General features: G+C 44.9%; 2 protein-coding genes across 2 annotated transcripts; one reads left to right on the forward strand and one right to left on the reverse strand.

Moving 5' to 3' along the window:
- Positions 1-1,850: 1,850 nt before the first annotated feature.
- tmem187 (transmembrane protein 187) lies at positions 1,851-4,650 on the forward strand. Its single transcript, XM_033026858.1, has one exon. It carries the CDS (start codon positions 2,070-2,072, stop codon positions 2,874-2,876), a length of 807 nt encoding a protein of 268 aa, XP_032882749.1. The 5' UTR covers positions 1,851-2,069; the 3' UTR covers positions 2,877-4,650.
- Positions 4,651-14,476: 9,826 nt separating this feature from the next.
- LOC116977303 (acyl-coenzyme A thioesterase 3-like) lies at positions 14,477-15,188 on the reverse strand. Its single transcript, XM_033027800.1, has one exon. It carries the CDS (start codon positions 15,134-15,136, stop codon positions 14,477-14,479), a length of 660 nt encoding a protein of 219 aa, XP_032883691.1. The 5' UTR covers positions 15,137-15,188.
- Between the last annotated feature and the right edge of the window lie 122 nt (positions 15,189-15,310).

A 15,310-nucleotide genomic window follows, 5' to 3' on the forward strand; every position in this document is an offset into this window, starting at 1 on the left:
GGAAGAGAGGTGAAGGGAGGGAGGAGGAAGAGAGGAAAGGGGGGAAGAGAGGAAAGGGGGGAAGAGAGGAAAGGGGGGAAGAGAGGAAAGGGGGGAAGAGAGGAAAGGGGGGAAGAGAGGAAAGGGGGGAAGAGAGGAAAGGGGGGAAGAGAGGAAAGGGGGGAATAGGGGGGATGAGGGAAGGAGGAGGGGGGAGGGGGGAGAGAGAGGAGGGGGAGAGAGGAGGGGGAGAGAGGAGGGGGGAGAGAGGAGGAGGGAGAGAGGAGGGGGAGAGAGGAGGGGGAGAGAGGAGGGGTGAGAGAGGAGGGGGGAGAGAGGAGGGGGGAGAGAGGAGGGGGGAGGGAGGAGGGGGAGGGAGGAGGGGAAGGGAGGAGGGGGAGGGAGGAGGGGGAGGAGGAAGAGGGGGAGGAGGGGGAGGAGGAAGAGGGGGGGAAGGGGAGGAGGAAGAGGAGGGCGAGGATGAAGAGGAGTTGAGGATGAAGAGGAGGAAGAAGAAGAAGAAGAAGAGAGGGAGGGAGGAAGAGAGGGAGGAAGAGGAGGTATGTTACAATACTTGCCTTCAGCGGGGCTGCAGTTCTGCCACTGGCTGTGTGCGCGATTTTGACGCCCTTGAGGGGGGGGGGGGGGGGGTGTGTTAAAACGCGGTTTTCTCCTACGTCCTGGATTATATTTTGTTGGAGTGCAAGCTTTTGCTGAAGAATTGTTCCGACGGCCGTTCTGTGTATTTTTTATTTATTTATTTATTTTTATTTTTAATTAGCCCGACTAGTTTAGCGCTGGAGTAATTTAAAAATCAGCTTCTAAAGCCGTCAATGGGGACGGATTTCACGTACTGGACAGGTAAAGGAAAGCCGTTTATTTTATGTATAAAAGTGCTCCTTAAGATGCCTTTTTTCCCCCCATACGAACCGGCAGTATTTTTCCTGCCAATATGGGGTTTAAATTCATCGCAACCGCAACGTTCCAAATGATCGCGTTCCAGAAAAACCCACTCTCAAGATGATTTAATTGGCCATTAATTTACAGGTATTAAACATTAAATTCCTTCCATTTGGCCTATAAATCCATGACAATTAGATTTTTAAATTATGTTACATTGTGAATTCTTGTGTGAATGTTATTTGGACACTTAGGCTATTTAAAAATGTTAGTCTATTCTTAAGAAATTGATAGATGTTTAAATCGAGTAATTGAATTTTGTAATTAGCTACAATTAGGTAACTAATTATATGCTTTCATTTCAAGTCATCTAAGTAAGATTGTTTCATATTTGTTCAGAATGCTTCAATCTATAATAACTGAAAATTTCTTTCAGTTCTCTTATTTTTTAAGAGAGTTATGGGCTTTTGACTGTCCTCGATCACAGCTTTTGAGTTAAGTCAATGGAAAAGCAATAGGGAACAAGAGGCTAATTTCCGAGTATGAAAATGGCCATAACCTTTTTAATACTGAAGATATGAAAGTGAATTAGGTGTCAAATTAAACTTCTTTTTATGCTTTATCTGATGGGATAAATTACAGACTTGATTTAAAAAATCTCAACATTTTGTAACATTGCTCTCTACTGTAGAGGAAGAGAGGAGTAAGAGAGGAGGAGGAACAGAGGAGGAAGAGAAGAGGAGGGAGGAAGAGGAAGAGAGAAGAAGAGGAAGAGAGAAGGAAGTGAAAAGGAAGAGAGGAGGCGGAGGAAGATAGGAGAGGAGAGGAGAGGAGAGGAGAGGAGAGGAGAGGAGAGGAGAGGAGAGGAGAGGAGAGGAGAGGAGAGGAGAGGAGAGGAGAGGAGAGGAGAGGAGAGGAGAGGAGAGGAGAGGAGAGGAGAGGAGGAGACGGGAGGAGGGGGAAGAGGGGGAGACAGGGGAGGAGGAATGGAAGGGAGAAGGAGGAAGTGAAGGGGGAGGATAATGAGAAGGGGGAGGAGGGACTGACTGGCAACCAACTGGCAACACCGAGCTGATCTTTGGAGCTGACCGCAGGTCCAGCTGAAGGAAGCGAGAGGAGAGGCGAGGACAGGAGCTCCTCTATAATCTTTGTACAGGAGAGGAGAGGAGAGGAGAGGAGAGAGCCGGAGGATGTGTGCGCCGGAGGGGAGCGCCTTCCTGCACGTCGTGCTGCTGTTCGGCGTGTGCATGGCGGTGACGTGCAGCGGCCTGATGGACGGCGTGTGGACCGAGCTGGGCTACGAACACTACGCCGAGCGGCCGCGGTCCTGGCTGCCGCCATTGCTGGCCATGCCGGCCAACTCGCTGGTCAACCTGGGCTACGTGGTTCTCGGGGCGCTGTGGCTGCGGCAGAAGGTGCCCGGGGGCGGCGGCTACCACAAGGACGCGTTCGCCTGGATGGTGCTGGCCTACGGGCCGGTGCAGTGGGCGCGGATCGCCTCGCAGGCCCAGCGGGCGGCCGTGCTCGACCAGTGGCTGACGCTGCCCATCTTCGCCTGGGTGCCGGTCTGGGTGTCCTACCTGCTGGAGGAGGCCGGCGGAGGAGGAGGCAGGAGCCGCTTCCCCGGAGCGCTGCCCGTCGAGGCGGCCTCGCTCGCCAGCTACGGCCTGGCGCTGACCCACCGCCGCGGCTTCGAGCTGGCGCTGGGCCTACACGTCGCGGCCGCCGTGGTGGCCGGTCTGGCGGCTCAGCGTTGCCTGGGCGACGCCGTGTCTCGGCGGCACCTGCTGCTCGCCGTCGCCTCCTGCTCCGGCTTCGTGGCGCTGAAGCTCCTGGACCTGCCGCTGGCTCGCCTGGACCCCGGGCTCGGCCTCCTCTCCGGCCCGCTGACCGGACACTTCTGGTCCAAGCTCTGCGACCTGTTGCAGATCCACTACACCCTCTGCTTCATGCAGCACCTCTCGCTGCGGAAGCAGACGGAGCACAAGCAGCGCTGATTTGTTTTTTTAAAGTTCCAAAATCCATTTTTTCCACACAAAAAAAACGCAGGTACTACAATGCAATCACAATGTGTCTCTCACATTCATTGTGTCAGCAAATCGCTGCATTTTATTTGCAACGAATCAATGCCACTGTTTGTGCAAGTGCTTTGTCACATACAGCAATGGAACGGCCTATTATCCCCAGCCATAGCGTAATAGAGTGGAAACAGGTCCTTCGGCCCAACTTGCCCCGACTATACTAGTCCCACTACCCGAGTTGCGTTTGGCCCATATATATACCTCAAACGTATCCTATCCATGCACTTGTCCTAATGTTTTTTAATCGTGATAGTACCTGGCTCAACTTTCTTCTGCAGCTTGTTCCATATACCTACCACCCTTTGTGTAAAAAAAGTTGCCCGGTCAGGTTCCTATTAAATCTTCCCTCTGCCACCCCGCCTTAAACCTGCCTCCTCTGTTTTTTTTAATTCCCCTACTCTGGGTAAAAGATTCTGCATTTACCCTATCTATTCCTCTCATGATCTTATACACCTCCATAAGATTATCCCTCATCCTCCTACGCTCCAAGGAATAAAGTCATGTAACGAAACAAAACATATGTTTCACTGTGAAATAGCCAATTAAATAGTTCTGAATATCTGGAATACCAATGGAATACCATCTCTTGATGATACATCCACCCATAACTGGCAGCAACAGCAACTTGGCCAGATTTCTACTGTGACAACTTGGACTGCCCATGTTGCCTCAACGATTGACGTTTTGTGGCTCCAAACTGAGATGGGGAAAACAAGTTTGAAATTTTAAGTGTCCTTTGCTTATCCTGCATTTTTTCTTCTGCTTACAGGTACCAAATGACTCCCTGTTGTAGAACTATAATGCGAGATAGTGGAGGTTGGGGCAGTACTATAATAGTTTAATTTACCAATGCAAAAATGTCATTGTGATTGCTAATCATTGTGAAATGCTAAAAGTCATTGTGACAATTGCATTGTCAATTGAATGAGTCTACCCCTATGGATAAGACAGACACAATGTGGGAACATCTTATTGAGCATCCTCTCGGCACATTAAGAATGGCTACTGATTAACATGCCCAAGGCAAATTAATTCCAGAGAAAGATGAAACCTGCATCCCAATGAAAGTTGGTAACTGCCGCCTATAATTGTGGCCTACAACTTAAAACTAAAATGAGTTAAATCTTTCAGTTGTTTAGTTACATGACTTTCTCAGAATCATAGAGTTATACAGCACAGAAACAGGCTGCCTATGCCGTCCAAGATGCCACCATCTACGCTAGTCACACCTGCCCACGTTTGGCCGAGAGCCCTCTAAACCTTTCCTTTCCATGAGCCTGTCCAAATGCCTTAAATGTTGTTTATAGTTCCTGGTTCAGCTACCTCTTCTGGCAGCTCATTCCATATACCCACCATCCTTAGTATGAAAATGTTGCCTCTGGTTCATATTAAATCTTTCCCCTCTCACCTTAAATCTATGTTCTCAGGTTCTTGATTCCCTTACTCTGGGTAAAATATTCTGTACATTCACCCTATCTATTCCCCTCATGATTTTATACAACGCAATAGGATCACCCCTCAGCCTCTTGCGCAAAGAGGAATAAAGTCCTAGGCTGCCCAACCTCTCCATGTAGCTCAGGCCCATCTGTTAATATTCTATTTGTACTCTGTAATCTCTTGTTAAACTGTGAAATAAGAAAATACTTCCATTTAACTGCAATCAATGAAATAATAAATTCCTGAAAATGCTTTGCTTACTGTTTAACTAAAGGCTGTCCCTTAATGGACATACCACTGACGCCTGCACAGAAGTTCCCGTCTTGGGTGACACATTGGTGCACTAGCAGAGCTTCTGCCTCAAAGTACCAGAGTCCTGGGATCAATTCCTATCTGCTAGGAACTTGCACGTTCTCCCTGTGTCTGTGGTGTTTTCCTCTGCGTTCTCTGGTTTCCATCCACATCACAAAGATATGCAGGTAGGTAGATTGATTGGCCACTGGCAAACCAAAGAGCAGCCACAGTCAGAGGAAGAACAACAAGGAGACATGAACCCTGAGGCCAATGAGGCAGAGCCCAAAGAGCAAGAGAATCAGAAGTTTAAAACTGCATACATTAAACAGTTAGGAAGCCACAGTTTTTAATTACAAGAGTAATTTGTGTTGTAATTGTATAGGACTTTAATCCATACACCCACAGAAGGATGGAGGTACATCAAGATTTAAAAGATGAGTGGGTTGGCCTAGGAAGAGAAATTGAGGCAGTATGATCTATATTTAAAACATGAGGAGTGTTCTAAATAAAATATACATATCTCCACAGAGTGAAAGCATTAAATGAGGGTGTACTATCACAGCGGTCAGCCATTTATGATTGAGATGAAGAGAAACATCTTCGCCATGGGGATGTAAATATCTGGGATCTTTTACACTGGGTGTTTAGGCATACATATATTCAAGGCAGAGACCAACAAGAGTTTTACGCACAAAAGCTTTTGGAGAATATGAGGAAGAAGGTGGATAGGAAGAAAAATCAGTAGGATTCAACTGAATGGCAAAACTGAAGTGGAAGCAAGTCTTGCATGTTGTAAGAACACAGATGCACATATCAGGTTTCCAATTGTGGTGGAAACACCAAAGATGAAAACTGTTACCTTAGCAAAAGAGGCAGCACAATTTAATTATGGATAACAATAGCCTAGCAACTGCATTATAGTTATACCGTACATATTGAAACAGTCTAATGTGATATTTGGTTCAATACAGCATACATTTGGAATAGGCAACACATTAACTACAGTATGGGATCTAACAGAATGGATAAGGATTTATTTATATAGGGGAATATTTTGTACTCATATTATAATCTCCCTGGTTTCCTAACAGCTTTGATGGGTCAAATGCATACTGTCAATTCTCTCACAGCAAAAAAGACGTGTTAATTATAGAAACCAAAGAACAGGAACAGAATGTTTGGCCCTTGAATTCTGTCCTGCCATTCAAAGTATCATGGTTAATATCCACGTTAAGTACCATGTTCCTGCTTTTTCTCCATTTCACTCTCTCTGCAGCTTTTATGACTATATTTAATCTCTTTGTGAAAACAAAATCACATTCATAGAAAGATAAATCATGGAAAAAAGGTCTCAGTCAATTGACCATTAATATTCATTTTCACCAACCCCATTTATATTTCCCCATATTCCTATCAACTTTATCCCCAGAATCTACCACTCAGCTACACACTATTTACAATGGCCAATTAACGTACCAACTCCTAGACTCCATTAGTGGAAACATCCTCCACAGCCAGTGGCCCCTAGATGAAGAATACCCTGTAAAGAAGTATAGTCATGCACAATCAAGAGACAATGCCTGGACCATATAACCATATAACAATTACAGCACGGAAACAGGCCATCTCGACCTGTCTAGTCCGTGCCGAACACGTATTCTCCCCTAGTCCCATATACCTGCGCTCAGACCATAACCCTCCATTCCTTTCCCGTCCATATATTCATGGACAGCCAGGACCTTTTGTCCCTTAACTGTTGTTGCTTATTTAAGTTCACACGTTATAGGAGCAGAATTAGGTCATTCGGCCTATCAAATCTACTCCACCATTTAATCACGTCTGATCTATTTTTCCCCCTCATCCCCATTCTCCTGCCTTCTCCTCATAACCCTCAACACTTGTACTAATTAAGATTCAGTCGATCTCCACCTTAAAAATATCCATTGACTTGGCATCCACATCTGTCTGTGGCAATGAATTCCACAGATTCACTACCGTCTGAATAAAGATGTTCCTCATTTCCTTTCCAAAGGTGCATCCTTTTATTCTGAGGTTATGGCCTCTGGTCCTGGACTCTCCCAATAGTAGAAACATCCCCTCCACATCCACTCTATCCAGGTCTTTCACTGCTTGAAGAGATCATTCAGCCCCTCCCCTGGGATGCTGAGTGGCACGGGGTTGTTATCATACGCCTGCTTCATTTGAGTACAGGAATATAACAAACTACCAAGCTAGCCTAAAAACGTATCTGAAAGGGGTCCTTCCAGGGAAGATCCGAGCACTAAAAGTGCATTCTGCAGATCAGAAATGGCAACTTTGCCTGTCAACCATCAAAAGGAATTTGTCTCATTCCAGCTGAATTAAATGAGTATACAACTGATGGAATAGTTGAATTGGCCACCTCCATGGTTGGGCCAGGTCAGTGGGTAGTTGTGGCCTTACAACCCTGATGCACTGTGCAGTAATTCATCAGAATTTCAATCTGTTGATTACAATTAGAATTAGATTCCTTTATTGTCATTCAGACCTTTCGGTCTGAACGAAATTATGTTGCCTGCAGTCATACACAGAACCAATAAAAACAAAACATACAATAAACACACATTAAACATAAATTAAACATAGATTAATGCATATAACCTCACATTACTGTCATTGCGTGAATAATTCTCATGAATTGAGCATGGATATTCTTTAAAATACCTTTGGTCACCACTCCATGGCCCCACCATCAGAGGCCGAGATAGATCAAGAGTTCATCTGGCATTCCACAGAAATATCCTCCCTCACTCCCATCTTCAATTCACCCCATCTACACAGCTCACACACAGCAGCAGAGCAATATCTGTACCAGTGAGTCTTGGTGAACTCGTCATCTATAACTCCAGAAAATCATCTCCAGTAACCTGCAGCTGAAATTGCCCCTAGTGAGGAGTGGGATAACTAGTGTGAACAGTTGATCAAATGTCAGTGTGGACTCAGTAGGCCGATGGGTCTGTTTCCATGCTGTATGTAAATGAGACAAGCTTTGATGGACTGTATTTAATAAAGTAATAGGAATAACAAAATAGCTTGGACAGTGTGGCAATCTGAACTGCACACACTTTCCAAGTGCAGTTTAACAACATCATGTACTGGAGTAACATGATGTTCCAACTCCTGTACTCGCTATCTTGACTAGTGAAGGCCAGTGTGCCATACACCTTCTTCACCACCCTGACAACTGGAATCCAATCCAATCCAATCCAACTTTATTTGTTAAGCACTTTAAAACAACCAATGTTGACCAAAGTGCTGTACAGAAGAATAAACAAGACATCATAAACAGACAACATAACAGCTCACATGAGGCGCAAAAATTACATATGAAATGTAAAAGCCACGTTAGGGAATTTTGCATAAACATTCATCATCTAAGAAGGATCCATTAAAATAAATTAAATGGCCAATTACATGGAAATAAATTACAAACAAGTGTAGCACACAAGGATCATTTGAATGAACGACAAAAAGATGGCAAACAGGATGGCTAATGACATATTAGCCTTTGTTACATGGGGACTAGAATTGCGAAATGGGGTAATATTGTTAGAATTGGTAAAGAGATACATAGAGTGCTGCACATAATAAGAAAGGATGTATGAGCCTTGGAGGGAGTCCAAAGAGATTCAGTCGACTAATTACTGGGATAAGAGTGTTGTCCTAACATAGATCTGCAAGTTGAATCATCCAAGATCCCAAGAGTCAGATGTTTTCCCTGGTGAGAGAATTCAAACAAGGGATGCCATTACAAGATAAGGTGGCTGTTGTTTAAAACTGAGGTGTGCAGGAACTTCTTGAAGGTGACGTTGAATCTCTAGAATTATCTTGTGGATAATTCCCCATATTCCTATCAACTTTATCATCAGAATCTACCACTCAGCTACACACTATTTACAATGGCTAATTAACATACCAACTCCTAGACTCCATTAGTGGAACCATCCTCCACAGCCAGTGGCCTCTGGATGAAGAATACCCTGTAAAGAAGTATAGTCATGCACAATCAAGAGACAATGCCTGGACCATGATTCATGGACAGCCAGGACCTTTTCTCCCGTAACTGTTGTTTCTCATTTAAGTTCACACGTTATAGGAGCAGAATTAGGCCATTCGGCCTATCAAATCTACTCCACCATTTAATCACGTCTGATCTATTTTTCCCCCTCATCCCCATTCTCCTGCCTTCTCCTCAAAACCCTCAACACTTGTACTAATTAAGATTCAGTCAATCTCCACCTTAAAAATACCCATTGACTTGGCATCCACATCTGTCTGTGGCAATGAATTCCACAGATTCACTACCGTCTGAATAAAGATGTTCCTCATTTCCTTTCCAAAGGTGCATCCTTTTATTCTGAGGCTATGGCCTCTGGTCCTGGACTCTCCCACTAGTAGAAACATCCCCTCCACATCCACTCTATCCAGGTCTTTCACTGCTTGAAGAGATCATTCAGCCACTCCTCTGGGATGCTGAGTGGCACGGGATTGTTATCATACGCCTGCTTCATTTGAGTACAGGAATATAACAAACTACCAAGCTAGCCTAAAAACGTAACCGAAAGGGGTCCTTCCAGGGAAGATCCGAGCGCTAAAAGTGCATTCTGCAGATCAGAAATGGCAACTTTGCCTGTCAACCATCAAAAGGAATTTGTCTCATTCCAGCTGAATTAAATGAGTATACAACTGATGGAATAGTTGAATTGGCCACCTCCATGCTTGGGCCAGGTCAGTGGGTAGTTGTGGCCTTACTGTGCACTGTGCAGTAATTCATCAGAATTTCAATCTCTCGATTAATGCATATAACCTCACATTACTGTCCCTGCGTGAATAATCCTCATGAATTGAGCATGGATATTCTTTAAAATACCTTTGAAGTCACCACTCCATACCTCACCATGAGGCCCAGATAGATCAAGAGCTCAGAAGGTACACAAAATTGCTGGAGAAACTCAGCGGGTGCAGCAGCATCTATGGAGCGAAGGAAATAGGCGACGTTTCGGGCCGAAACCCTTCTTCAGACAGTCAGTTTGAAGAAGGGTTTCGGCCCGAAACGTCGCCTATTTCCTTCGCTCCATAGATGCCGCTGCACCCGCTGAGTTTCTCCAGCAATTTTGTGTACCTTCGATCTTCCAGCATCTGCAGTTCCTTCTTGGAGTCTGAAGAAGGGTTTCGGCCCGAAACGTCGCCTATTTCCTTCGCTCCATAGATGCTGCTGCACCCGCTGAGTTTCTCCAGCAATTTTGTGTACCTTCGATCTTCCAGCATCTGCAGTTCCTTCTTGAACACTAGATCAAGAGCTCATCTGGCATTCCACAGAAATATCCTCCCTCACTCCTATCTTCAATTCACCCCATCTACACAGCTCACACACAGCAGCAGAGCAACATCTGTACCAGTGAGTCTTGGTGAACTCGTCATCTATAACTCCAGAAAATCATCTCCAGTAACCTGCAGCTGAAATTGCCCCTAGTGTGGAGTGGGATAACTAGTGTGAACGGTTGATCAAATGTCAGTGTGGACTCAGTAGGCCGATGGGTCTGTTTCCATGCTGTATGTAAATGAGACAAACTTTGATAGACTGTATTTAATAAAGTAATAGGAATAACAAAATAGCTTGGACAGTGTGGCAATCTGAACTGCACACACTTTCCAAGTGCAGCTTAACAACATCATGTACTGGAGTAACATGATGTTCCAACTCCTGTACTTGCTATCTTGACTAGTGCAGGCCAGTGTGCCAAACGCCTACTACACCACCCTGACAACTGGAAAGCCACGTTAGGGAACTTTGCATAAACATTCATCATCTAAGAAGGATCCATAAAAAGAAATTAAATGGCCAATTACATGGAAATAAATTACAAACAAGTGTAGCACACAAGGATCATTTGAATGAATAGAATAGAATAGAATAGAATGCTATTTATTGTCATTCAAACCTGGGTTTGAATGAAATTCAATTTCTACAGTTTTTTTACATTACAAACACAATCCAAGACCCACACTCAACACAGTTTACATAAACATCCATCACAGCGATTCTCCAACATATCCTCACTGTGATGGAAGGCAAAGTCTTTATCTCTTCCCTTAACGATAAAAAGATGGCAGACAGGATGGCTAATGACATATTAGCCTTTGTTACATGGGGACTAGAATTGCGAAATGGGGTAATATTGTTAGAATTGTACAATTGGTAACGTGATACCTAGAGTGCTGCACACAATATTTAAGAAAGGATGTATGAGCATTGGAGGGAGTCCAAAGAGATTCAGTCGACTAATTACTGGGATAAGAGTGTTGTCCTAACATGAGTAGTTCATAGATCTGCAAGATCCCAAGAGTCAGATGTTTTCACTGGTGAGAGAATTCAAACAAGGGATGCCATTACAAGATAAGGGGGCTGTTGTTTAAAACTGAGGTGTGCAGGAACTTCTTGAAGGTGACGTTGAATCTCTAGAATTATCTTGTGGAGCTTAGATCGTTGTAGGCAGTGCTTTTCTTTTCGCACAGGTGCGACATACCAGCACCACGAAAAGGTAAAAGATACAGGCACCCCTCCCGACTTGCGTAAGAGGCGCCTTACATAAACTTACATTACGCATGCTTTAAGCCCATTGATGCCCATTTTGTCTCCGCGTCAATTAGTAAATTAACGTGTGCGCGGTAGCACTTCTGTTTCCCATTTACGCAACATCCGACTTGTGCAAAGGTCCTTGGAACGTAACCAATATATAAGTCGGCGAGCATCTGTATAGGCTCAATTTTTTTATAACTATTAACATTACAAAAGGATTACTAAAGTTTAAAAAAATAAAATGTATTGCTAGGTTGGACGATAATCACCATAGATACTGACGATAAAGAATAACATGTGAATCCGCATCTTTTCGTCAAAGAAAAAGCATTATTTGGGGCATATATTCAGGAGGTAGCTTAACATAAAACTTCATAGGTTCTAGATGAGCAGTAATATTCATAGACAGCTCTGTCTAAATTAGAAATCTGCTAAAACCTGGAATCTACATTAGATGTAAATATTTTATAGTCGCAGACAAGGAAGTTGCAACAAAAGTCTTGGATTTTTTAATTAACAGCACCACACAAGATCAAATGTGGCGTTCATTCACTTTATTAGCAAAAGGCTAATAACATTGCAAGATATCAATATTCAAAGAGCTATTTCCTTGATTAGTAACATTTTATAAATTAATGTTTGTCATGACTTTTAAAGGAATGTTATCTGCGCGGGATCTTGTATAAACAATGCAATTAGTGGTATCGTATAAAGAAAACTACATCCTTTGTAAAGTGCTCAATGACGCAAAACGGAAATGTTAAAAGTGGCAGATCAAAGATATGGAATATTAACATTCTCTTCAGCTGCAACTAGATTAACATAATGGAGACAAACGACTGTAGATACTGGAATCTAGAGCAAAACAAAGTGCTGGAGGAACTCAATGGGTTATCTGCGGAGGGAATGGACAAGTGACATTTTTTGGTCAGGCCCCTTCTTCAGACTGACCGGAGGAGAGGGGAGAAAGGTGGAAAAGCGAGGTGAGGGTTGGGACAAAGCCTGCCAAGTGATAAGTGGACATTAACAAAGGGCTGGAGCAACTCAGCGGGACAGGCATCATCCCCGGAGAAAATGAACGTGACGTTTTGGGCCGGAACCCATCTTCAGACTGCTGAAGAAACGTTCCAACCCGAAACGTCACCTGTTCCTTTCCTCCAGGGATACTCCCAAACCCACTGAGTTGCTCCAGCACTTTGTGTCCATCTTCAGTGGGATCTTCTAAGTGATCCCACCACCAATTACACCTTCCCATCCCTGCCCCTTTTCATTTTATGTAGAGGCCATTTCCTCCACAACTTCTTACCCAACCCACCCCCTCCCAGGTACTTACCCCTGTAACCACGGGAAATGTGACACCTACATCTCCTCTCTCACTTTCTTCCAGGGACCCGAGCAGCCCTTCCAGGCGAGGCAGAGGTTTATGTGCACTTCAAACCTTGTCTTTACATCAGCGACAAATATAGCGCCAATATGGATGAACCCTTGTGCTCTGTCAGCCAAGTCCTCCCGGATCGCCCAGTTGCAAACCATTTTAACGCCTCTTCCAATTCCCAGACTGACCTTTCTGTCCTGGGCCTCCTCCATTATCATAGTGAGGCCACACGCAAACTAGAAGCACAACACGTCATATTCCACGGGTAACTTGCAAGCAAATAGTCTGAACATCGAATTCTATAACTTCAAGTAAACATTCCACTACCCCCTCTTTCTTTCATGTGCCCTCTATGCCCACCCTGGTGCACTCCCATTTCTCTCACCACCCCTACCGCTCCCTCCCAATCACCGTGTTTTGCCCTCCTTTGTAGACACAAAATGCCGCATCTCTGGAGAAGGAATGGGCGACGTTTCGGGTCTGAAGAAGGGTCTCGACCCGAAACGTCACATATTCATTCTATCCAGTGGTGCTGTCTGTCCTGCTGAGTTACTCCAGCATTTTGTGCCTATCTTCTAATTAAACCAGCATCTGCAGTTCTTTCCTACAAATTGTGCCCTCCTTTGTATTTATTACCCATCCTCAAATCCCCCATCATGCTTTCCTCATCTCTTTCCCCTCACCCCTTCCCTTTCAGCCCCATCCCTCAGCTTTACATTTCACTCCTCCTCTGATCTGATACCCCTTTATCTGGCTTTTGCCACTTACACCTCTCATCAACCAATTTTCATTCTAGTTAATCCTAGTCAGTCAAGGCTGACCCCAAAATGAAACTCCTTGCCACAATCATTAAACGGGTGCAATAAACGTGTATTGTTTATGTATAAAACAACATTAAAATCAAATTGTAACTTGGATTTAATCAAATTGAGTCGGTTTTCGAAAGACACGACGGCACCAAACGAATGATTTTTCCTCCCCGATTGCCCTTCTAAGGCTTTTCGGGATTCAGGTTACGATACTGTTTGCAATTTGGAAGAACGAATAAAGGAGCATCAATGAAAAATGCGAAATAAAAACGGAACAGATTTTTTAAACGCTGCACCCTGTTAATATTGTGTTAATTTCTAAAAGCCTCAAATTTGGAACCATAGCCGCTTTTTCGTTCTCAAAACAAACGATGGCTTTGAGTTAGAAATCCGTCAGTAAAATAGGGAACCGCTAAAATGGTTAGTTTTTGCGCTGTAAATAAGTGTGCAAGTCGGGGTGACCGTGAGACACAGCTATCTTACTTTAGAGTTCCAAAGAGAAAGAAAAACGAAGGTAAATACAAGAGTGAACTGAAGGGGCAACAACAGCGAAACTGACGGATTTCTAACTGTTAATACTTTTCATCTAACAAATGAATAAAGATAACAGTCAATAATGCCACTTTTGATTAAATGCTGCGAGCAAACGCGATAATTCCCGATATTTCGGATCTTTAAATCTCCACGAAAAATGGCCGCTGTCAACTTCCGCTGTTTTGACACCTTCAGTTCACTCTTGAATTTACCTAAGTTTCTATCTTTTTTTTGGACTGTAAATCTAGGTAGCTGTTCCTCACGGTCACCCCAACCGGCTCACTTAATTGCAGCTCAAAACCGGGCCGTTTTCGATGTTGTTAACGGGTGTGAAAGTGCGTGTTTTCCCATCCACTAACATGTACCGGAAGTGACGCTTGTCCCTCAGTTAAAATTTTCGGTCACGTGCGTGGGGATTTACGCTCCAGTGACCTTTCGTGAAATCACCCTATTCAGCTAATCGGAATAGATGGTTGCAAGCACCAAATGCCAGTAGAGGCTTAGGTGACGCGGGAATGAAGAAACAATCAATAAAACTTTTTGAAGCGTTAAAGCAAAATGAGTATTTTATAAAAGAAATACAGTACATTTGGTTACTTATAATATGAATGATTGTTTTACTGTCTACTTCGTGGGATGTCTTACCGGGTGGGACGAAGAGCACCCCGCGGACCCTGCCCTCTCTGACCGGGATCCTGGTCACCCCTTCCTTCATGAACCACCGCTCATTGACACAGGAGGCCAGGGGCCGCTCCTGGGCGTCGCCGTCGTGCCCGTCAAACACCTCGATGTGGACCCGCAGCGGCGATCCGGCCACGTCCCTCTTCACCAGCCGACTGAAAGGTTTGACGGGGGTGAGCGACCAGAAGAGCCCCATGGGCTCGGTGCCGGTGTAGTGGCCGCCCAGGGATGGCGAGCGGTTCAGGTCCAGCTCGCCCCGTTCGTCCGCCCGGTAGAAAGCCGCCGAGCCGAAAGTCTCGCCCTTCTCGTCGCTCAGGCCGGCCCTCATGGTGACCGGTTGTAGCGGCGACAAACCGCCCACCCGCACCCGCACCGGCTCGTCGCTCAGGCACTTGTAGCCGGGCTCCAACCACACGCGGGCGGCCATCCCGGATCCGTGGCGCCTGAACCCGGACCCGAACCCGAACCCGCTCCTCAGCACCAACCGCGCCGCAGCCGCCTTCATCCGGCCAAACCATGGCTGGTACATGTTACAACCAAAGATCACAGAAGTCCTTATATGATTTTTGGTTATAACCCGCAGCTCCCAATAGTCATCAGA

This window comes from Amblyraja radiata, chromosome 9, assembly GCF_010909765.2.
Source record: "Amblyraja radiata isolate CabotCenter1 chromosome 9, sAmbRad1.1.pri, whole genome shotgun sequence".
Lineage (NCBI taxonomy): Eukaryota > Metazoa > Chordata > Chondrichthyes > Rajiformes > Rajidae > Amblyraja > Amblyraja radiata.